Below are 25,490 nucleotides of genomic sequence, written 5' to 3'. Positions count from 1 at the left end.
TTCTTTCTACTAAGACTTAATTCCTAAATAAAGTTGATTATTAAATTGTAAATATGAATAGGATAGAAGGGAAAGTGGAAACATGTAAATTTGCAATTATGTACAGGTAGTCTTGACTTATGACCACAATTGAGCCCAAAATTTCTTTTGCTAAGTTTGCAATATTTGTTAAGTGTGTTTTGCCCCATTTTATATCTTTCTTGCCAGAGTTAAGTGAATCACTGCAGCTATTAAGCTAGTAACAGTTATTAAATGAATCTGGCTTCCCCATTGACTTTGCTCGTCAGAAGGCTGCATAAAGTGGGGCACAGCAGATGTCATAAATATGAGTCAGTTGCCAAGCGTCTTAATTTTGATCACGTGACCCTGGGAATGCTACAATGGGCTTAAGTGTGAAAATGGTCATAAGTCACTTTTTTCAGTGCCATTGTAACTTTGAATGGTCACTTTACAATGCCTTGGTAAGGCCACACTTGGACTACTGCATCCAGTTTTGGTCACCATGATGTAAAAAAGATGCTGAGACTCTAGAAAGAGTACAGAGAAGAGCAACAAAGATGATTAGGGGACTGGAGGCTAAAACATATGAGGAACGCTTGCTGGAATTGAGTATGTCTAGTTTAACGAAGAGAAGGACGAGGGGGACATGATAGCAGTCTTCCAATATCTCAGGGGCTGCCACAAAGAAGAGGGAATCAAGCTGTTTTCCAAGGTGCCTGAAGGCAGGACAAGAAGCAACGGATGGAAACTGATCAAGGAGAGAAGCAACCTAGAACTAAGGAGAAACTTCCTGACAGTTAGAACAATTAACCAGTGGAACAACCTGCCTCCAGAAGCGGTGAATGCTCCAACACTGGAAGTTTTTAAGAAGAGACTGGACCACCATCTGTCTGAAATGGTGTAGGGTTTCCTGCCTGAGCAGGGGGTTGGATTCAATGACCTCCAAGGTCCCTTCCAACATCATCATCATCATCATCACTACTACTACTACTACTACTACTACTACTACTAAATGAACTGTTGTACGTTGAGGACTACCTGTATTTGTTTATAATTTGAAGAACGTAACATAAATTAAAAGGATAGAAATAGAAAAATGGAAAAATTTGCAAGACTTTAATATGGGAATTGTTTTCATTAGGTGCTTGGTCAGATTGTCAACATGAAGCTGAGGCTGTTCATGAACTGTAGATCAAACCTATCAGAAACACCCTTGAAAAGGCAAGTAACCTGAAGACGTTTATTACCAAAATGGACCCAACAAAGTGAGAGTACTTTCATAGATGGTCTTTATTAGAGAAATGGTTTCATGTATGATAATAGGGCTCATGAAACATAAACACATTTTCATTGTCTCCAATATCTTTAGAGGTCATTTCACTAATATGATTTATATTTAGAAGTAGATCTCGTCTCAAAATCCTCAGTTTCTTTTCCTCTCCTTAAATATTTGGTCTTCCCATTTTTTTCAATGACTAAGCCATCAACATTAACCTGCCTTTACTTGAATCTTTTATGTAGAGAAGGTGCACTCTTTAAAAAACAAGCTTCACACCAGTGCTGTACATTGCATTCCATATAGGAGGAGACATCCATTTTCCTTCCAAATGTTATATCCTGAATTGGATATATTACTTCCCCAAAAACTTTATGACCTGGATTGACAGTGAAGAAACTTTCTTTGTCAAAGGTTAACACAATAATTGGACCCAGATTAGAAAGATAAAGCATTAGAAATTAAAAATAAGCAGAGAAAAAAGCCCATTCAAGTTCCTTGAATTTATATATAAAATATTACACAATTACTTGCCAAACAATCCTGTGTGTATGAAATAGAAGCAAAACATTCTGAGGCTTTTACAAATCGCCGTACGACCCTCTAAAATGCTCTATGTTTTGCCTTGCCTTCTTAATAGTTATATTTTTGCCTTGGTTATAGCTTTTATCGTTTAGTTATGGAACCAGAACTTTCTGTTGGGTCCAATAATTTATTTCCTCTTTCATCTGGAGCAACCTTCCTTGAAATTCCAGAGTCTCTTCTTCTGACACTAAACATGGCAATTCCAGAAAGTTGGTTGGTTGAAGCAGTGAACAGTTCTTATGACCTCGACAACATTCATTTAAAAGATGTGAGTACTAGTTCTTAAACATTTTGTAGAAAAAGTTGTAATAGCCAATTTTTTTATTTTTTTTTTCACTTTTCAGATACTTTAGGCTTGTATTTTTCTTAAAAACTTCCATTCCAGGCACATAGAATGCATAATGTTTGAAGAATAGTTATCCTGTTACTTTAGCTACATTTATTTAAAGTGGTGCTTGCACCTTTGATAACAACTTCATTTGCAAAATACCAGAAGATATGAATAGAACCTGAAGTTTATTTATTTGTTTGTATAAATGTATTGACTGCCCAACTCCAGTGGACTTTTGGCAGCATGTAGAACTAGAAAAAAGATAAAGTCAGTCAGACAGCCCAAACTTAAATGATCTGATAAGCAATAAAACCAACAATGCAAAACAGAAGCCTTCAACAAGCCATAAACATCAACCCAGGCCTCAGACCAGAAGCAGATTTTCAAAGCTTTCCAGAACTCCAGAAGTGAGGGTGCCCCCTTATCTCAGGGGTGGGCGTGAATGCAACAGAGAAGGCACATTTCCTAGATCCAACAAGAGGACAATGTTGAATGGTGGGGACCCGCAGTGCACCTACTGTGCTGAAACAATTTGATACAAGCAGTCTCGTGACATCCAGATTTCAGATGATGTTCCTCACTCAGTCTCAGTACTATAAAAAGCTAAGGTACAGCAGGCAGTATTCTTTTTATCATAATTTGGTGGCAATGAATCCTTGAGGGAAAAGATAGCCTCTAGGGTCCTTGTTCAGAAACCTCAGAAAATTTTAAACTACTTCATTGTCACCAACATTGGTCCTATGTTCCCTGATTCATTGACCAGGAACCACAATCATTGCCCATACCAACCCTGATTCTCTTCAGTAGTTCTACCTCCCCTTTAAAGACCAACATTTCTCATTTACTGTGGCAATTGCTACTTTTACTGAGTGAGGAAATGTATTGCCTTTGGAACAGACGTGAAATTGCAGCTTTAAAAAATAACAAAATTATTGAGGAGGATACATTTTCTTCTCTCTAAGAGTTCAAAATGAGATAAATGTCTCTGGCAGTTAATTTCAGATGTACAAGAAAACATCCAGCTATAGATCTTTCCTTAGACAGATTGTATAAGCACCGAGCAACAGTAATACATTTGTGGCTCTAGCAATTGTGAGCACTCTGTGCATGGCTACAATATGTCCAATACTTCCTGCTATTCATATGTGTCTTTTTAAAAAAATGCATTTTCACAGGTAGAAGGGGTGGTTTCAGCTGAGTATGAATTAGAATATTTGTTGCTGGAAGGACATTGCTATGATGTGAGCAATAGGAAGCCACCTCGGGGATTGCAATTCACTCTTGGAAGAAGGAATAATCCTTTCAAAGTTGATACCATCGTGATGGCCAACCTGGTAAGTGCTGGCTAAGGCAGGAGAATATGTATGTAATTTATGCAAATGCTCATTGTTTTTATCTAATATGTCTGCTAATATTAATGGTATGGTCTATTATATTGATTGAATCTTATAGTTTTTCTTACCAAGAAGGGATTATTTATGGAATAACATCAGACACTGAAAACTGAAACTGAGGCATTAAATGCTTAAGACTTGTGTGTAGATGCCAATTATAAATTAGGGAAGTTGGTAATCTGGATTAATAAATTACATGAGATCAGAATATAATATTATAATAAAAGATATGATGTCATTTTAACCATGTCATTAAATATATCCTGAGCAGAATATCTTAGAATAGTGTTACCATATAATCAGATGTAGAATTTGTGGCCCCAGGATCACCTGACAGTCCTGTCCCCAAAGTCTTGGGTAGGGTCTTCAAAGCCTTTTGAAAAGTTGTTGCAAAAAGGTGGAATTCAGGACTGTGTCCTGAATGGCTGATTTTAAGTGGTGCATGTCTACAATGAAGCATTCATAGTTCCCATGTTTTGGTCCATGTGGAAAATGATACTGTTGGCCTCTACACAGACTGAAGTGGGGCTAAATGTATAGAAAACTGTTTGGAAATGGAAAGTTCCAGTCTTCTTGTGCTTAAAGTAGGGGAACACACTCCCCCAAAGTCAATGCAAAATTCTTCAAATTGAGCTCCTCCTGGTAACTTCATAGATGCAGACATGATGCTTTCTTGGTAGCAGAATAGAATTGGTTTGCCATTTTTATAGGATTCTTTGCAATATCCCAGGCTAGATTATTGTTCTGATTACTCTGGATATTTCCCATTCAATTCTAACCAAGTTCAACTTTGCTTAGCCCAAGCCATGGCTGAGACAACTCCCAATAGCTCAATCTGCTGGTTGAATGCTGCCTCTAGAATACCACATGTCCAAGCTTTATAAGTTAAGAATCAAAATGTTAATACAAATGAATTTCATGTGGTTGGGAGGGACCTTGGAGGTCTTCTGGTCCAATCTTTTGCCTGAAGCAGGAGTCCTCACACCATCTCGGACAAATGATTGTTCAACCTTTTCTTGAAAATCTCTAGTGATGGAACACCCTCAACTCTGGGAGGCAAGCTGTTCCATTTTCTGTCTTACTGACAGAAAATTTCTTCTTATTGCCAGGTTGGATCTCACAATTTCACACATAACAGTAGCAGCATTAATTTATTTCTTTTCTAGATCCTTTACATTTTAGCAATCTTGGCTTCCAATAAAAAGAAAAGCAGCCTGTTAATTCTAGTATCTGGAAAAATCTACTTTCTCACCTGAAATGAAGGAGATTTGATCCTTTGATTCAAGATCCAGCGTCACAATCTATTTTAGATCATTTCTTCTTAGTGGTTAATATTCCATTTAGATCAAGGAGAGCAAGTTCAAGTTCCCATTCAGTCATGGACTAGTCATTTTTTTGTCAATGAAATTTCCCTCTCAAGATTGCTGTGTAAATAAAAGAGAAAATGTATAAATATAATAACTAAAATATAAAAGAATACTACAATGCTTGTGCATGTATTTGCCTTAATTAAAATGCAAAATCCAAACAGAAAGGGTAGATTTCACCAATTGTTTGGCATCTGTGTTTGAGGAGTTAGTTTCTGGGATGAAGTTCCTAAATCCACTAAGACTTTTGGTTTGTTTGTTTGTTTGCTTGCTTTGCAGGGATATTTTCAATTAAAAGCCAACCCAGGGTCTTGGATTTTGAGATTACGTGAAGGAAGATCTGAAGACATTTATGAAATATTTCAGTAAGACATAATTATAGTCTAACAGTTATAAATATAAAGTATATTTCATGTTGACTTGAAGATAAACTAGAGGGGGGCGAAGAGAAATAGTTTGAAGACAACAGCAAAAGATGCTGTCCATTTTGCAGATTCCAGAGATACATCAAAGTTGGCATTTTGGACTAATTTGATTTGCTCTGCTTCTTCTCCTTTTACTGAGGTTTGCTAAACGTTCTTAACTTAGACATGACCCTTTTGCTCCATTTTCTGTTTCACCACTTCATTTCATGAAGGAATTTCATTATTTAACACAGCCGTACTACAGCTCTTAATAGTAGTTATTTAGCGAATGGTGGGGAATGCTGGGACATAGAGTTAGGCAACATCAGAAGTCTACAGGTTTTCAGTTTAATCTGAAGACAAGTCTAGAATGCAAGCGAGGTTGGCCAGGAGCTGCCATGGCTGAGACAACTCCCAACAGTCCAGCCTGCAAGGCTGATAATCTGGAATACAGCAAATTGTACTTTAGCAGCTTCTGGAGTATCCCACGACCATGTTTCATAGCAAAGTTGAGAATCAAAACATAAATATAAATGAATTTCATTGGAGTGGAAAGCACCTGGAAGGTCTTTTAGTTCACCCACTTTCCCAAGGCAGGAATCCTGATACTATATTGCACAAATCATTGTCTAATTTTTTCTTGAAAACCTCCAGCAATGAAGCACCCAAGTCGGTTAATCAACCTGTTCCTCTTCACCCCAAATATATAACTTACACCAATAAATTACATAAAACCTTTTAACCTTCTGGAAGGCCATAAAAATCTGGCTCTGCCTCCAAGCATTGGGCTAAGGATGGGGCTTGAGTCAGTAATCTGGTTGGTCTGGCAACTGGCAGGAAGGATTGTTCTATTTTTATTCTTGTTTTTATTAGTTGCTATGAATCATCTATGATCACTATGGGAGATAGGTGGCCATATAAGTTCATTAAATAAATAAAATCAGAACCTTTTTTAAAGTAAAGGAAAAGATAAGCTGAAATGGGAGTGGTGTAAAATTGCTTATTTGTCATGGCTTAGGTTTGTAGAATTTGTTCTCAAGTCAAAATTTAGGTGGTTCTCTCTTTTTAAAGCTACTGTGTTATTTGGCTTGTTTTGCAGGTAATTTTATAGTTATCTGGTACAGTATATATACTGTATGTGCTGTGGTCTAGGACTGAAATGAAAGTGTGTGTGTAAGCTTTATGTGTATGCACACCCTCATATTATCTCTTCTCTTCTTTCTCTCTCCTCACATAAATAAACTTAACAACGATACACACACACCTAAAATTAACAAAGTACAGCTTATAGCCAAATACTTCATGAGACTCAAACATATAAGCTTACATGGGTCAATCTAACACTGGAAATTCATTAGCCTTCTGCCTTCTATTTGGACTGTTTTGTTTGTAAAAAAATTGCTCTGTCCTTTAAACATGTTATTCATGATAAGATCATAAATTAGAAGAAACTGCACCTGTTAACTAGAATCCTTATGCTGTGTTGCTAAGAATGATGGCAGATCTAAATTTGGAATCTCACGTGACAGGATTTCAGTTTAACTAGTGTGATTCACTTGCAACTAAATCTAGAGCTTGTCTAGATTATTAGGCACCTTCAGAGTTTGAACTAGGAATTCTGAAAATTGGACATAGTTTGAACTAGGAATTCTGAAAATTGGACATAGAAAATTGGACATAGATTCCCATTGTCTTGGGAATCAGTTAATTTCCTGCTATATTGCTCTGTGAGTTCCTGCATTCTCACAGTTGATGCCATTTCCTTACTACAGTGTTAGCTACAAACCAACTTCCCAGGAAAGAAATTCCATAACTGAGGTGAAATAGTAGAGGCTTTCTTATCCTTAATACCATCTATTTAATTTCTCATTTTGGTGACACTTATAGAATAGATAGAATTCTTTATTGGCTAAGTGTGGTTGGACACACAAGGAATTTGTCTCCGGTGCATAAGCTCTCAGTGTACATTCAAGTAATAGTGATAAACCATGATAATAAGCAACATAAAAATATATTCATCATGAATCATAAAATACTTCATCATAAATCATAAGATGTAACACTTAGTGATAGCCATAGAATACTAGCTAAAGCAAACAATGTAAATCATACTAGGATACTAAAAATAATACATATACATTGTAAGATGCAAGCAACAAAGTTATTACAAGATAAGGATACGTAATAGGAAAGATGAGGAGAATAATAGTAATACAGCTTTACTAAGTAGTTTGAAAGTGTTGTAGGAATTAGTTGTTAAGCAAAGTGATGGCATGGGGGGAAAAACCTGTCCTTATGTCTAGTTCTGGTGTGCAATGCCCTATACCAGGGGTAGGCAACTTTGGCTCTTTTATGACTCGTGGACCTCAACTCTCAGAATTCCTGAGTCAGCTATCTGACTCAGGAATTCTGGGAATTGAAGTCCACGAGTCATAAAAGAGCCAAGGTTGCCTACCCCTGCCCTATAGCATTGCTATATTTCTGTGGTAAACTGATGCAGTAAAATTCATCTTTTAACATTTGGGTTCTAAAATGGAAACCAGCAGTCAAAAACAAAGTAGAGTAGTTTCCTAGAATCTTAGAATATAAAGATTCAAAGAGACTTTGGGGATTCAAGTCCAACCCCTGGTCAGTGCAGGAACCTGTCCTGACAGCCTTCTGCCTCTATTTCATCCCCTTGGTTAAAGAGCAAACCGCCTCTTCCCAAGCTGGTTTGTAAGGTTTCACTCAAAATGAATAGAAAGTGACACGCTGGGATTTCTTTGTTTTGTTTTGACTCGAGAGGTTTACCTCTTAATTCATTAAGAATTAAGATTTTCTGAAATAACTGCTGATATTCCACTAATTGGAATATATATGGGTAGCAGCCTCTTTTATTTCTTATTTCAGCACCTGCCTTTAAAACAGCACCTGCTGTTTTAAAAATATGTGAACCTGAAATAGTTTAAAATGAGTTAAAAACAAGCAAATCTTGGGGGGTGGAAATAATTTGCAGTGTTCTATAGTGAATCAGCTTTACTTTCTCCAAACCACAGTTTCTTAAATATTTTGATGTGTTAAAGTGAATAGAGCTAATTAATGTACCTTCCCTCTATTTGTTCTACAGAAGATTACAGGTAATCCTTGATTTATGAGCCCCAAATTTCATTTGTTAAGTGAGTTTTGCTACATTTTACAACCTTTCTTGCCAGTGAATCCACTGCAGGTGTTAAATTAGTAACACAGTTGTTAAGTGAATCTGGCTTCCCCATTGACTTTGCTTGTCTGAAGGTTGCAAAAGCTGATTTATTTATTTATTTTATTTTATTTATGAGACTTATATACCGCTTTAAGTGCAAGCACCAGTAAGCAATGTATGTATATATGTGTGTATATATATATATATATATATATATATATATATATATATATATATATATATATATATTTACATTGCCCCCAACAATCTGGGTCCTCATTTTACCTACTCCGGAAGGATGGAAGGCTGAGTCAACCTTGAGCCGGTGAGATTTGAACTGCTGACCTGCTAAACACAGTCAGCTAAAGTGGCCTGCAGTACTGCACTCTAACTGCTGCGCCACCTTGGCTGATCACATGACTCCAGGACTCTGCAACCGTGATAAATATGAGCCAGTTGCTAAGTGTCCAAATTTTGATCATCTAGCCATGGGGATGCTACAATGGTTGTCAGCATGTAACATGGTTTTAAGTAACTTTTTCAGTGCCATTGTAACTAATTGAATGGTTGTAAGTTGAGGACTACCTGTATACAGATCTTTTCTGGTCATCATCATCCTTGTTATCATCCCAAAATTACATGCACTTCCATAAGACCTCATTTGCAACTTATATTTACTGATACATGGCTCTTTTATGAGGAAAAGATTCCAAAATGGCAGCTAAATCATACATAATTTGCAAAGCCCCAAAGCTTCATTCTCAATTCTTCTTCACAGTCTTCTTAAATCTAAGCTTCTTGGTGAATATTTTCTTCGCTGTGTGTTTTTCTACCATTTAGTAGGGAGGGAGTTGTGAGTGTTGTAGCTGGCAGGGTGTCATTATATAATAATACAGGTAATCCTTGACTTATGACCACAATTTGAGCGCAAAATTTCTGTCACGAAGTGAGACAGTTGTTAAGTGAGTTTTGCCCCATTGTACAACCTTTCCTGCCACAGTTATTAAGTGAATCACTGCAGTTGTTAAGTTAGTAGCACGGTTGTTAAGTGAATCTGGCTTCCCCATAGACTTTGCTTGTCAGAAGATCACAAAAGGGGATCACAGGGCCCTGTGACATTCTGCAACCGTCATAAATATGAATCAATTGGCAAGCATCTGAATTTTAATCACATGACCATGGGGATGCTGCAACAGTTGTGAGTGTGAAAAAAGGTCATAAGTCACTGTTTCAGTGCCATTAATAATTTTGAAGGGTCAGTAAACAAATCATCAAGGAATATCTGTAACTAGCTAGAACTATACAATCATTTCATTTTTTTAATATCTGGGATTTCTCAGTTTACCTATTGACATATATCAAATTGACTTCTGCTTATTTTGATTTTATTATTCTCAGTATAAAGAAGGAAAATTGGTTTTTATTGTTAGAGAGGAAGGAATTGCACAAATCAAGCCTATGCAGACAATGCTATTTCCTCCCAGTAAGCAAGAATATATTTTTTCTTTCTTATACTGAATTATAAGGCTTGATAGAGCATACAGTACACACGATATGGATTACCTACCAGGCAGAAAAATAACTAAATTTACTTATTAGTGTTTGTCTGCAAATTAGTGTTCTGCATAAAATAGAAAGTATTAGATGAAATCAACAACAGTTACAAGAGATCCTGGAATTATTTTTTGTTAGAATTATCTGGTTGGCTTCAGCACACTGAATTCTTCAGTCTTGGATTCTTCCTTTCAAAATGTGTTTAAGAATAATATTCTAAATCTTAAGAAGATTCATTCTGAAGGCAATGACTTACTGAGAAGGTTGTGGCTTGTAGATACTGATAACATAGATTTTGTATCAAATTGTCTTAATTGCAAAACATTGCCTTTGAAATGTAGATTTTTGTGTATACCCCTAGTAGATGGTTTCCTAAATTGATTTGAACATTTGAACATTTCTGCCTCCCTGCACTGATCCCCAAAATGCAAACTTCTGCTACAACCTCTCTGAAAGGATATTCATATGGAAAATTCCTAAATTAGTATACTGGAAAGCAGGGATTTTCATTCTCAGCTGAGGAAACTGTTCCATAATTCAACAAACTAATTATTATATCTAATTTTTACTTGCAGATAACTTACTTTCTTTCCTCTCTAGGCATGAAGGAACAGATTCTTCTGGAAGTCAAGAAGAAATTATTGTAGTATTAAATAGTTTTAGAAGCAAAATCATCAGAATTCAAGTATGTATGCTGGCAATTGAAGATTGAAATGCTTAGATGATTGATAAATTAAATCAACATTTAATGTGATTATAGTGGAAATTGCTGATTGTTTTGTCTGTGCTGAAAATATTGTTTGGTTTGATGTGTAGGTACAGAAAAAACCTGACAGTGAAAATGAAGATCTCCTGAGTGAAGTAACAACAGAAGAGGAAGATTCCATGACCAGGTAAACTGGTTGGACTTTACCTGAGTCTAGCCAAGAAACTTGGTCGATGAGGAGCATTTCTGGTTCATTATTTCTGTAATATTATTAGATGGGCTCTCATTCCTCAGGTAAAGAATAATCTTGCCCTATGAAGGAAGTTCTTTCAGTTTTTCTCATTTTGTTTAGCTAAACTGGGGAAATCAAAATAAGCAGGATCCCTGGCTTCTCTAGGATGTAGTGGATATAGGACAGTGGTTCTCAACCTTTTTAATTCCGCGACCCCAACCGGTCGTAAGTCGAGGACTACCCAACTGGTCGTAAGTCAAGGACTACCCAACCGGTCATAAGTTGAGGACTTTCCCTGCCCAGGAGTGCCGCGCATGCGTGGTGCCGCCCCCTGCACCAGCCGAGGCGTAGCTGGCAAGCAGCAGAGATGGCGCAGGCCGACCACCAGCTGGGCCACCAGCTGGCCCAGCCCAAGGGAGGTAAGGCACCCGCCGGGCCCCACACGCGCCAGCAACCCTTCCTGCGCCCGCCGGCCTCCCACCTCCCACCCCTGGCCCTCTTTTACTGACATTTTTAGTAGTTGCTTAGCAGGGAGGGGTGGAAACTTCCAGACAGCTCGCCTTCTCTGCAGACAACTTGCAGCACCATTTGCAGAATGGGACTTTTGGCGGGCTCAGCAGGGCAGAGACAGCCTGGACAATTCCTATTGGCTTTTGAAAGCCAATAGAATTAGACTCTATTCAAGAGAGTCTATTCTATTGGCTTTCAAAAGCCAATAGAATAAAAGGGAGTAGCACAGCTAAGGAAAAGGGAGAAAAAAAATGGCGGACTGCGTTGTTTGGTGACCCCCCGTGAAATGGTCATTCGACCCCAAATGGGGTCCCGACCCACAGGTTGAGAACCACCGATATAGGATGATGAGGATAATGGTGGTAATGGGAAAGCAGGAGAAAACAAATGCCCAGGTATAGAATAGGCAGTACCTGGCTCAACAGCAGTAACTGTGAAAGGGAACTAGCTGTCCTAGTGGACTATTGCTTAAGTATGTGCTGCAGATGCCCAAAAAGCCAATAGAGCACTAGGCTGCAATAACATAGGGATAGCATCAAGATCACAAGAAGTGATAGTACCACTTTATACCGCACTAGTGAGTCCATACTTGGAATAGTGCATCCAATTCTGGTCACCACAATACAAAAACCTTGCCAAGATCCTAGGAGCGCAGAGAAGAGAAACAAAGATGATGAGTCTGGAGGCTATGATGAATAGTTAAGGGAACTAGGAATATTTAGCCTAATGAAGAGAAGGACTAGGATGACATGATAGCTGTTTTCCAGTACTTGAGGGTCTGTCACAGAAAACAGGAGGGTCGACTTATTCTACAAAGCACCTGAGAGCAGGAAAAGAAGCAATCTGTGGAGGATCTTTAAAGAGAGATTCAGTCTGAAACTAAGGAAAATTTTCTTGACAGTAAGAAAAAATAATCAATTAGAACAGCTTGCCTCCCAGAGTTGTGGGTGCTCCATTACAGGAGATTTTTCAAGAAAAGATTCATTTATCCAGGATAGAATAAGGTCTCCTACATGGGCAGGGGGTTGGACAGGAAGACCTCCAAGATCTTTTCCAGCTCTATGATTCTAATCTAGTCTAGTTTAGTCTAATCTGGTCTAGTCAGCATTTCTTTCAACCACTGAGATTCTGATACACAGCTTCTCTTGGGAAGAATATCCCACACTTTGGCAAGGGGTAGTTTCAGGTATTGCTTTGAATTAGCATTTGATTTTGGTATTTATATTGCTTCAGTTCCAATAACTGTATATAAGGATTGTAAATCATTATTGTTTTATTAGAACAGCATAGAAGCTTAGATACAGTAAATCTTCGGAGACTCTGTTTTGGTCTAAATAATATATAGTTGTGCACCTTATAATAGTCTGTTTTTTTTCTTCTGATATGACCTTTCCCCCCTTTCTTGTTTGAATAATGCAAGATGATCCCTTTTATATGTCTTAAATACAAACTGAATAAAATATTTTTCAAGTTTTACAGGTCGAACCTGGAAAGCAGATCTGGAGAAGAAAATTGATGTATTGAATATATTTTCTGTTGCTTCTGGCCATTTATATGAGCGCTTCTTAAGGTATCCGAAGGATTTGGGTGAAGGGGTTGTTGAGCCATACCAGAGTGCCTGGCTGTGTATATTCCTATGTACTTTAACCTTGAAACTGATGAAGAATACTTTACTTGGGAGATTTGAATATAGGGAACCTGGTTAGTTGGGTTCTTAAAGCAAGATTTGAATAGTTAAACAGTCTTACATTGATTTTATTCTTAGTTGAAAAAAAGTTAAGCAGGATCCAATCTGGGTCAGTCACTGGGAGCAGAGGTTTAATCTTCCGAGCTTTCAGACTCATGCTGAAGCCCATCCTCAGGGGAAAAAGTTATTATAAAGTTGCTTTTTGGAATCTCTGTAAAATAGTGTACATATTGCCCATGACCGAATCAATCATGAGTGCTGTGGATCTCTCAAAGCGGACATGACTGATTATTCTTGTTTTATTATTATTATTGTTTTCCAGAGTTATGATGCTTTCAGTTCTACGCCACACAAAGACACCAGTAAAATTTTGGTTTCTGAAAAATTACCTTTCGCCTTCATTTAAAGTAAGCACAGTATTTCACGTTTAAAATCCATTACAGTTTTAATCAAGACAGATCTTGGCTGTTCTAATTGCAAAGCACTAATGTCAGTTTTAGCTTATTTAAGCAGTCCAGTTCTGGGTTTTATTTACCATAGATTAACTTAAATAAGTAACTTGCAATAATAATAGTTCTAATTTTGAACTTTTGAAATAGTTTGAAATTTTGAGGTGGTTCTAGATTTGAACACAAAAGTGTTGTGTGATTATTTGGGTATTTTGAATCTCTTAAACACTGCTACATTTGAACCAGCCCTATCTAAAGCAGAGGTGTACTATATTTTGCTGCTTTAGGCAAAGGACAATTGGCTTTCCTATTTCATGTACAGAATTTGACTGGAAGAATACTGACCCATTATATATTGATAGTCTATTCAGTAGCTTTTCAGATGTTGGACATCACTCTCTCATCACTGATGTTCTTCTTGCCAATGTCTGTCATGTCAAATGATTCCTGTAAACTCAGGAGGTTGGTCCTGTCTTAAATGCTTCACATCTCTCTTACTGCCAACATGCTTTTACTCATCCCTGACAAGTTTTAATCAAGCTTTCATTTTTTTAAAAAAAAAAGCTCACTATTTAAATGTTGTCAAAGACATGGTGAATTGTTCTCAAAGACATGGTATACGTTTATACATATCTGAGTTATGGCCTGATTGCCTTATTGTTTATTGTCCTTGCCAGAAGTTAAGCTGCAGCTGCCAATCTGCTCCTTGAATAGCTGCTGTTGTGACATGTATGTGGATAATCATACAGAGGAAATGTTCTCATTCATGATTACCAATTTGACTATAGATTGTGATCATATGGATGATCTAAGGGACAGAGAAGTTGCAAAAATTAACATTAAAACCTGTGAAGGAAGACAGGAGCTCTGTTCCAGGAAAAATAAAACATTTCCAGCAGAAAAATAAAACATTTCCCCTGAAAAAAATCTGAATCATGCAGTATTGCCTGTTTTTTTCAGAAAAGAGAATTCTCTCATTTCTGACCACATTAAATTAATATCCAGGCATGGAAAACAATAAGTAAGACTCTGTACATGCACTTTTCATGTGATGTTGACAGTTTGTTGTGCCGGGAACAATGAGGATATAGCTTACCTTGTCTCGCTGTCTGTTTTATAGGCGCTTATACCTCATATGGCTAAAGAATATGGCTTTGATTATGAGCTTGTACAATACAAATGGCCCCACTGGCTTCATCAGGAGACAGAAAAACAAAGAATCATCTGGGGTTATAAAATTCTCTTCTTGGATGTTCTCTTCCCATTGGCTGTGGACAAAATAATATTCGTTGATGCGGATCAGGTAACAAGGCAGATTAAAATATGACAGTTTTAATTGACCTTGCTTTCCTTTGCCCATGCTTAATTCTAGATATAGTGGTACCTTGGTACTTGTCCTCAATTGTTTTGGAAGGCACGATGAGTACTAAAACGACGACTAAAAAACAAGCAAACCATGTGACTTAACACATGACCCTTTCTTTTGGCTGAGAATGACTTCCTGTCCGCCCTTTGTGGCTGTCCCCTGTTTCCTTTTGCAGCTCCCTTCCTGGCATGGCTGACTTTCTATCTGTTCTGTGCGGCCGTCCCCTTCTTCCTATTGCAGCACATTTGGTACTTGACACATTTTGACTTGAAAATTTGTCTAATTACTTTCTAATTTTTAATTGCAATTTATGCATTGCAGTTGCTTGTTCCGTTTTCCCTTAATCTTTGATAGATGCATTTTCAGATCGATATAAATTGTTGCATAACATTCACTATAAATTATTCAGATTCTTGGCCAAAAATGTAGCATCATTTGCATACAAAAATAAATGTTCATTAATGCTATAGCCAATTCACCTGTAACATTGCTCTAAGCTGTGTGTGTGTGTGTGTGTGTGTGTGTGTCCATAAATATAATAAGTAACTGTAGAAACATGCATTGCATTTAGTAAGCATGTAATTTATTTTATGTATATTTTACTTACATTATACTGCTCTTATTGCATTTAGCAACCAATCTTCAACTCCATTTTGCAAAAATATATTTCATAATTCAAAAATTCACATGATATTCTAACAAACGTGGTCAATTGCTTTCTCAAATTTATACATTTATGAATAACTTTCTGAAGAGCAAAATTCTGATATAAAACCTCTCTGCTTTACTATCACATCTTGTGTATTTTCAATCAATTCTGTCAAAACCTTTCTAATCTTAACATTTTCACGTCCCCTTTGTTTTCTTTGCAACTATTTTCTTCATGTTATGTATATTACACAATATCTTTCTTCTCATCCACAGTCCTTTTTGCTTTAATATTTGCATCGAACATCCTTTTTCATATTTCCTGTGCAGAAAGTCATACAGGACTCATTTTTTTTTTGTTTCTTTCACTTATTTCTTTTCTCCAATGCTCACTGTTCCCAAGATACCATGTTGGCCTTATAAAAAAAAAATTGGTCTATCCCATTTCCAAAACTTATCTTCCTCTTGGTATCCTTCACTATTTCTCTGTATTTTATCATTAGCAATTAAATTATTCCTGTTTGTATATTTTTATTCATTCCTTTGAATGAGTAGATATACATTTAAACACATATGCAGAACAGCTCTTTAAGTAGGTGCTCGCCAAATTATCAGCATTTTCATTCATTGTTGAGGTTTCAAAAAGCCCAGTCACTTCTTCTATGTACCCTTCAATTCTTCTAACAATTTTCTTTCATCCTGAATTACATTCATTCATAATGCACATTTGTTCTCAAAACTACCATGTTTTCCCGAAAGTAAGACCTATCCGGAAAATAAGCCCTAGCTTGATTTTCGGGGGTGGGCATAATATAAGCCCTACCCCAAAAATAAGCTCTAGTTTTTGGGCGTGGTGCACACCTAAAAATCAAGCTAGGGCTGGGGTGGGGAGTTGGAGCTGCCTCACGCACTATGCACCCACTTACTGTTGCAGCCTGCCTCTCCTCGCCAGTCTACTTCTTCTGTGGTGTCCCCAGGCCTGCATTTTGCAGTCAGAGGCCTTTCCGGAAGGCCTCTGCAGCTGAGAACCAAGCTATGGATTCAATTCGTAGCTTGATACACAGCTGCAGTGTCCTTCCGGAAAGGCGTCTGACTGCAAAATGCAGGCCGGAGCTCCATTCTCAGCTGCAGAATGAGCTGCTCCTTCAGTCGCAGAAGTGGGCTGGCTGGGTAGGGCTGTTGGTGTCAGAGGTGAGTGGAAAAGAGACCCCACCCCCAAAAAATAAGACCTGGTGCTTCTGTTGGAGGCAAAAAAAAAGACCAAATCTTATTTTTGGGGAAACACGGTAATGTCTGCTTCTCTATTATCACCTGGAGGTAATATGCAGTTTTACTTATTTTCATGCCTACTAGTAATATCCTAGATTATAGTTCATACTTTGTGACATATATTTTATTCATTTCATTTCTTATTAAACCTGTATCTTCACTTTCCTGCTTATAGTCATTAGTCACAAGGTCAGTCCACCTTCACTCAGGTACCCTTCTTTCTCTTGGTTTCATGGAGGCATTTTCCCCCCTTTCGTTTCAGTGATTAATTCATGTTCTTTTCCATGTTTTCCTTTTATCCAAATTGCTGTCTCCCATACTGGCATGACTGCCACCAAATGCCTTAGTGGTTTAATCTTCCCCTATATGGCAGCACTTTGATTGGTCAAAAGTTTCTCATCTGCTTTTTAGTAAATAGATAATATGAGGACCGCCTTGTCATTCAGCACAGGGATGTTGTGCCACATCTAGCATTCCCTGCTAATGGTAAAGTCAGTGTTTGGTACATTTTGGCCAGTAGATCACAAGCATAACCAAACTTGCATTAGCAGAAGCATGCTCACGCTATTCTGTGCAAGCTAGTAATCATAATCTGAAGATCATCCAACACACTTTCCTCTCTTCTCAGCCACTCGGAAGAATCTGCAAAATACTGACATACTCAGTGTTTGCTGGCTGTGGAATTCTGGGAGTTGAAGTCCACATGCCTTAAAATTGTCAAGGTTGAGAAACACTGTCTTAGATGCTAATTCATTAATTAATATGTAGTAAGTAACATAACACAACGACCCAGGTGAACCTATTTTAAGATATATGGTGGATCATGGAAAACCTAGCTTAATGAATAAGACGGGTGGTTTAGGAATGTAGAAAATATATAAATAGCAGGTATAATTAATAACTTACAGCCAGGAATTATAACCCTCTCTCGCTTTCTTCCAATATTTAGATTGTAAGAAGTGATCTGAAAGAACTCCGCGATCTAAACTTAAGAGGTGCACCTTATGGTTACACTCCTTTCTGTGATAGTCGTAGAGAAATGGATGGCTACCGTTTCTGGAAGTCAGGATATTGGGCTTCACATCTTGGGAAAAAGAAATATCACATCAGGTAGGGAAAGTATGCAAATCTGCTTCTCTTCCCTCTCCATGTACAGTGTATAAAAATTAATAACCTTTATTTTTCTGTCAAAAGTTATGCATGGAAAGTCTCATTGAATGGGATTCACTAAAGGACATGGCAAAACATAGAAACATTGTGTCCTTTTTATATATTTCAACTAGTGATACTAACAACATTTTCATAATAACCCATTTTTCAAGGGCGAGAAACGAGTGCTAATGCACTGTCATAATCTTTATTGTTTTTTTTGTAGTGCTTTATATGTTGTGGATCTGAAGGTATTCCGGAGGATTGCTGCAGGTGACAGACTTAGAGGTCAATATCAAGCACTTAGTCAAGATCCAAACAGTTTATCCAACCTAGATCAGGTATGCTATAGTCCACAATATATGTTACCAAGAAAAATCTCTGTTACCCAAGATTTAATCATGGTTCAAAAGTGCTGAACTGGCATATTTATAGAGACCTGCTTGAGAGATGAGTGAAGCCTCAGGCTGTTGTGTTTGTGTGTCTAAGACAGTGTAGTGTAGGGATACTGTTAATGTACTGTCTGCCCCAGTTGAGGTGATCTTTAGCATGGTTCCTAACTACTCTAGCCTCTTTTTTGGGAGACTACTGTCCACACTAAGGTTGCCAGTGAGGAGTGGCTTAGAATTCATGTTTACCATAATAACTTCAGTCCTATTAGAATTCTTTTTTAACTCTATGCTTGCATCATACTAGAACTGGTTTAGCTGCTACTAATGGAAGAGTTTTCTTTAACTCCATTACTTGTTACTGTGATCACTCTGGCTAATCTCAGGCTAGCAGCTGCTATAAGCCTCTGATCAGTGAAGGACTGATTAAAGAGGTCTGATCCAGACACTTAATGCATATGGATGATTTTCTAAATGCATTTGAGGAGTTTCATCTTTCATGTTTTGGCAATATTGTTGAATCCCTGTCTGTGCTGTGACCTATGCAAATAGCTTAGGCAATTGGCAAAATTTATTTCTAAGAATCACCTTTCACTTAGGAGAACTCATTTGGCACCTTAGTTTACTAAGATGCTGATTAAGTAGATAGAGGAATGGAGGAACATTTAGAATAGATCTGACTAAACATTTAATGAGGCCCTCTTTTAGGCCCTTTTGGAATCCTACTCCAGGTCTCAGAGAAAGGGCTTTACTGTTGTTTAAATGGAACAGGCCGTCAATGTTTTTCTGTACTCGGGAAGGAGGGACAGAACAGTCCAAAGTTTGGTATAATAATGAGAAGTGTTCTTCATTCTTTGCAGACAAGATTGATCAGATTTCACAGGAAATGATCTTGGGAGCTACTTATCAGATCATAAGATTATTTTCATCTAGTACAGGGGTGTCAAACTGCCGGCCAGCGGACCAGTTGCATCATATGGAGGCTGTGCCCACCAATGCAAAAAAAGTCGCAACATGTCACGTGATGCGGCGAGTTTGGCACCCGTGATCTAGTATATGTCAACACCTGTACTGAATGAGTGGGAAAATAAAATAAAATAAAATAGATAAGAAATAAAAGAACAAGTGTTCTTCTCCAATACGCCGGCATTGTCTGAGCTTGATGACAATTGTAATTCAACCTGCACAGGAAATGCCACATTGGGTACGATGTACAGCATACTGTTTTCCAAATAACAGTCCTAAATCTTACCTTTTTAGGATCTTCCAAATAACATGATTCATCAGGTGCCTATTAAATCTCTCCCTCAAGAATGGCTATGGTGTGAAACTTGGTGCAGTGATGAATCCAAAGAAAAGGCTAAAACCATTGATCTGGTGAGTGGGTATAAAATTGAGTGAAGTTAGGAAGGAAGATCTACTATAAGCACTTTCATAGCAGCATTTTTCCACTGTCTCCTGGAATATAACTAGTACTAATGTAGAGGTTTCTGAGTCAAAATTCTGTCTCCGTTTTTGTGACATGTAAAGGTTAACAGCTGAATCATGGAAATCATAAAATTGTGGTACATTGTGGGTCCTATCTGAATTTGCAGCAATAGGATTTATCTCACAAAGTATCTTGAATTACTGTTCCATATTTCAGTTGTACTTTATACCCCATAGCTTGGAAGAAGAAAAGAAAAGCCTGATCACGCACATATTAGCCATTAGGCCATAGCAAGATGCAAACTGAGCAGTAGCTTTGTGGATACTTTCCATTTTATAACAAAAAGAGAGTATTGTAATTTTTTTTTCTTATTTCTATCCCAACTCGTTTGTTTTTGTTTTTTTTTTTTAATTTTTTATTTTTTAAACCAACAAAACAAAACATAACACACATACACACACAGTATATATTTTAACAGCGCTTTCGTAACGGTAATCTATTATTTACATTCCCCCCCCTTATTCTTCTTTAGAATATTTGTCCTTGTTGCCCCGTTGTTTCTTATTTGCATTTTTCTTCCTTCATACTATACTTCATACTAAGAATAATACATATTATTATTATAGAGTATAATTATTATACACACATTTTCCACTTTTGACCTTTCCACATTTATTCTCCTCTATTATTTCTAGTCTCCAACTAGTCATACCACTTGTTCCATATTAGATAGTACTCTGTGTCTTCCTTTTCTTTTATCTCTTTTGTTAATTTGTCCATCTCAGCACAGTCCAGGATTTTTTTTATCACTTCTTCCTCTGATGGTATATTCTCATTTTTCCAGAACTGTGCGAATGCTATTCTTGCTGCTGTTGTTATATGTAAAATTAAGTACCGTATTTCTTTACTATATTTTCTGTTTAAAATACCCAGCAAAAAGATCTCTGGTTTCCAGTCTACAGGTTGGTCTATTATTTCTTCGATCCATCTTCTTATTGTAGTCCAGTATTTTTTTTTTTTTTGCAACTGGGCATGTCCACCATAAATGATAATATGTTCCATGTACTTTTTTACATTTCCAACATGTTGGCAAATTGTTCTGGAACAGAGAGTATTGTAATATTAAGGGACAGAATATAAAGTGTGATATATTGGCTGATTCTATTTCTTATCTATTTTATTAATTTAATTATCAAAGATTTCTTCCAGATTCATCTCCTTGTCTTTTGTAAATTGTAGTCCTGACAGTTGGGAAGCAGCCAGTCCAAAAAAAAAAAAATTGAATGGAGGAGCTGAGGGTTCCTGAGAGCTGGAGACAGATGCTTTTCAGATATTCCTGAAACTTAAGAGGGTAGCAATTGGAAAGCATGACAAGTTATTCTCTATAAAATATTAATATGAACTTCCCCCAGAATCACTTGCATAATAGTTGCCAGTATGTCAGCACAGTTCCTTTGTGCAATACTACTGTGGGCAACAAAAATGGTGCATACTTTAGTTTAGTTCGAGAAACTGGGGCGCCGTCACAGTCTAAATCCTGTGTTGGAGAACAGGGAGATAGCAAGGATAGCAAATTTGGAAAACAAATTTGGTTTGTTTCTTTTCTCGGCTGTCATTTGGAAGCACTAGAAATGGAAATATTATCGACTTAACTTGGGATTTTTTACATTCTGGACTAATCATCTCACTGGGGCTGTAGCATGCAACATTTCTGATAATATAGTTCATTTACAATTCACCCATTTTCATTTTAATATATGTATAGTTCTTTTCACGGTGATTTTTCTTTTGTAGTGATAGGGTTTTGTTTTGGACTTTAAATCGTGGTAAGCCTTTTTTCCATTCATATATTTCAGTGCAACAATCCAAAAACTAAGGAACCTAAACTAGAAGCTGCTGTCAGGATTGTTCCTGAATGGACAGATTATGACTCTGAAATACAGAAGCTGTTAAATCGTATCAGAAACGAGAAGACAAACGGGTCTCCATTCCATCCAAAAGGTGAGGCAAAAGAGAAACTTCCCTAGCTCATGAAATTGCTCATGAAAGGACTTGATTGATTTTGTTTATTTGCCTTGAAGAGGTAACGTTACATGGAGATCTCTAATGTCTCCATAATCCTATGCAGTTGGTGGGACTCAAGAGGGTGGGCACTCCACAAGTGCAGTTGAGCAACACTAATCTTAATTTATATTCATTTTCACCTTCTGTTAAAATAGTTTCAAAATTCTTCTCTGGCTTGGTGGAGTATATCAAATACTTACCCCTCCCTTCTCACCCAGAAACATAGTGCCAGGGCTATACAAGATCACAGCTCTTAAGGAAAGTATCCAGTCAGAATCTAAGGTGTTATGCATCACCTTTTGGTTGGCATTTACGCTCAGGGAGAAGTGCTTTGTAGTACTTAAATGCCTTTTTTGTATCAGCAGCCCAGACCTTTTACAAAATGACCACAGAAACATGCAGCCTATTACAGGATGGGTCAAACTCTGCAAGATGATGGACATGACTTTAGAGCAAGCCCTACCCTTGTACAGAGGGGAATTGCTTTGCGGTGTCTATACACCATCTTGAACACTCTACATGATGCTGCACATACCTTATATCGTAAACTGACTAGCAATGCACCATGTTTTTCCTCCTTTTTCTTATGAGATTAAAGAGGCACTGAAGCTCATTGGATGAGGCACTGATTTCTTTTGCATTCAGCAGTTGGTTTGAAGAATAGAATGATTTTTTAAAATTGGTCAGGAGTCAAATTTATAGGCATCTTGCCAACACTTAAAAGTTTGTTAATCAGTGTCAGGTATAATTTAATGATGTCCAAGTTTGTAACCATTAAAGTGATAAAGTTAATAATAAATTGGATTCACTTTTTTTTCTTAAAAAAAAAAATTCCACTTGAATCCTTGTATTTCCCAGGAAAGGTTTCGCTCCTATATAAGGTAATGTAGGGACATAAGCAATTGAAAATGTTTTTTCTGGTGGTTAGTTATAATTCCCAAACACTAGATTTTAGAATTTTTGGAATAAACATGTAATATAATCCAGAAATTTTTCAGTCTCTGTATATTCCTATCCTTATGGATAATAAGCCTAGAATTGTGAGATTGAATTTGTTTTTCTATGGATTGATTTTTTTGTCTTTTTATGACCCTGTAATCCAGACATGTCAAACACAAGGCCCCAGGGGCCAGATGTGGCCCGCGAAGTGGTTTCATGTGACCTGTGAAGCTATCCTGCAAACAGTGAGGGAACGGCCCCTGCTGTCTTGGCCCTGGCCCAGGCTGGCCAGGAGCCAATGTACAATTTTGTGGTGGCCATCTATGCTGAAATGCATTCAGTCTTAGCTCCACAAGGCCGTCTGGAATCAGCGAGGAACCAGCCCATACCGTGTCAGCCCCACCCCCTGGGTGCATGCTGGGGAGGTGTCACCTTTGTGAGGAATGAAGAAATGCATCATTGCCTGGAAGTGGCCAGCAAATGGCCCTTGCCTACTTCACATATCTGGCTTGATGGGCTCTGCCCTGGTCCCACCCCTTTCTGCCAGAGACCCTCAGATCTGCCCTACTCCTGCCCAGGCCCCCATAGGCATCCTTGACACGAATGGCCACGCCCACCCAGTAGGCCACTCCCACTCCATCCACACCCACCCAGTAGGCCGCACCCACCCTGGCCACACATCCCCCGAGGGCAACTGCAATGCTGATGCGGCCCTCAATGAAATTGAGTTTGACACCCCTGCTGTAATCCCTTAATTTGGGATAGAGTCAGGGCAACTGAATAGAGCCTGTGTTTACTGGCCTGATACCTATGTGAAGTTCACAGCAGATATTTTCCCTTTGTCTCCTGAGACAGAAAAACATCTTCCACTCCAAATGGGGGGCGAGCATCTTCACCACTAGGCCACCATGCCGCTCCTTCTATTGATTGATTCATGCATAAAATTTTGAATCTATCACCTGTCCTATTCAGAAATGTAGCTACATAATCATAGCTCATTTTGAACTGCTCTGTATCATTACAAGTAAGGCATTTTTAGTAGAGCCCAAAATATTCCAAATTTGAAATATCCTTTATAAAAAAGTTCCAACTTTATTTTAAAAAAAAAGGTTCCAACCATGCCAGAAGGTTCCATGCTTCCAACTATTTCAGAGTTTGGGATTCAAGATGTTTTACACACCGCTAGAATAGACTCTGACTTGTTACAGTAATGCTGGAAGCCAGGTTGGGTAGGAAGCGTGTAAATTGTACTGCAATGTACTGCAACGCATCTGGAAGACTTCATTAAGGAAGGTTGGGTTGATTGCTATCCATTTTCTTACTAATCAGCTTGTCATGAACATAGACTAATATTTACAGCCCAGTTAAAAAGGTGATCACGGGAGTGGTGAGAAAATGATTTTAAGAAAGAGAATACTGGTCAGGTTTAACATTGTCTTGCTTTGTAGTAGTGTGCATTCAAAATTAATAACATTAAATTCTTTTACAGAGTCCAAGCATGATGAACTTTAGGAATATTTGGCAATGCTGACCACAGACAGAAACCAAAAGACTGCTTTTAATGAATGTAATTGAGATACACTGTGTATTTGTGCAATTTTTTTTTTAAAAAATGACTTTTACATTGCATATGGCATGGAACGAACAGACTGTAAAAAATGTGCAGTAAATAAAGTGTATTTGGAAATGATACGTGTGCCTTTTTACGGAAAATAAGTGGAACCCTTAATGCAGTACTATATTTAAATTTTAAAATACTTCCTGTAAGAGTTTCTGTAACAATATTTAATACTTAAGACAGTACTTGAAATTACTTATTAATCTTTTTATTCAGCCTGCATCACTTTCAGAAAATTCTATTTCAGTGAACCCCTTCCCTCTCCCCAAGAGAGTCCTGCATCCTGTTCCAGTTTTCCTATTATGGAAAAAAACATTTAGATATATTCACTATGGTCGAAATTTTCCATCTGCAAAAAATAATAGAAAGGAGGGAAGCAAACTTAACAAACTTGCGGCAAAGACCAGGGGTTCCCAACCTATGGCCTTGTCTGCGGACCACGGAAATGACTGACCGTTGCGCGTGTGGATGCGCAAACGTGTGATGCGCATTCCACTTGCGCTAGTGCCCACGGCCCCCTTTGCACATGCATGCGGGCATGAACAGGGATGCTAGCGGGGACGGATGTCCGCAGCCTGTTTGCACATGCACTGCTAGCCACCATGTGGGGTGCATGGCCATTTGCGCATGTGCACGGTCCCAGGGCATGCCACCTGCACGAACAGGCTGCTAGTGCCGCACCAGTGTGCGTCGCCCTGTGCGTGGACGTGCACCAAGTTTGAAGCTGCTGTCCTTCCCTCTGGTCCGCGAGACCGGAAAGGTTGGAGACCTCTGCCATAGACTACATTACCTCACATTATTTAAGCTAGAAACAAAGAGACAGGGACCGCTATGGATAATGGTGGTGACATCAGGAGTAACCCATTAGCTCTGCATAGTGGAACCTGCCATGATAAAATAGTAATCTGTGATTATATTTTTGCAACTTGCAAATAGCATTAAAAAA

The 25,490-nt window shown here is 37.9% G+C and overlaps 1 protein-coding gene across 1 annotated transcript in view; it reads left to right on the top strand.

Annotated features, from left to right (window-relative positions):
* The window catches only part of UGGT2 (UDP-glucose glycoprotein glucosyltransferase 2), an 81,327-nt gene extending 56,711 nt beyond the window's left edge, over positions 1 to 24,616 (top strand). Inside the window, exons 26-39 of the mRNA XM_039337664.1 lie at positions 1,142 to 1,221; positions 1,940 to 2,129; positions 3,368 to 3,526; positions 5,233 to 5,318; positions 10,690 to 10,774; positions 10,906 to 10,982; positions 13,009 to 13,107; positions 13,547 to 13,631; positions 14,794 to 14,976; positions 17,906 to 18,066; positions 18,332 to 18,446; positions 19,755 to 19,871; positions 21,780 to 21,924; positions 24,416 to 24,616. Coding sequence (XP_039193598.1) covers positions 1,142 to 1,221; positions 1,940 to 2,129; positions 3,368 to 3,526; positions 5,233 to 5,318; positions 10,690 to 10,774; positions 10,906 to 10,982; positions 13,009 to 13,107; positions 13,547 to 13,631; positions 14,794 to 14,976; positions 17,906 to 18,066; positions 18,332 to 18,446; positions 19,755 to 19,871; positions 21,780 to 21,924; positions 24,416 to 24,438 — 1,605 coding nt within the window. The 3' untranslated portion in view covers positions 24,439 to 24,616. The remainder of the gene's footprint in view (positions 1 to 1,141; positions 1,222 to 1,939; positions 2,130 to 3,367; positions 3,527 to 5,232; positions 5,319 to 10,689; positions 10,775 to 10,905; positions 10,983 to 13,008; positions 13,108 to 13,546; positions 13,632 to 14,793; positions 14,977 to 17,905; positions 18,067 to 18,331; positions 18,447 to 19,754; positions 19,872 to 21,779; positions 21,925 to 24,415) is intronic.
* The last annotated feature ends 874 nt before the right edge of the window (positions 24,617 to 25,490 follow it).

Source organism: Crotalus tigris, unplaced genomic scaffold, assembly GCF_016545835.1.
Source record: "Crotalus tigris isolate CLP2741 ecotype Arizona unplaced genomic scaffold, ASM1654583v1 scf7180000017685.4511686, whole genome shotgun sequence".
Lineage (NCBI taxonomy): Eukaryota > Metazoa > Chordata > Lepidosauria > Squamata > Viperidae > Crotalus > Crotalus tigris.
The sequence above is the reverse complement of the archived record's forward strand: the minus strand, read 5'-3'. Positions and strand labels throughout refer to the sequence as shown.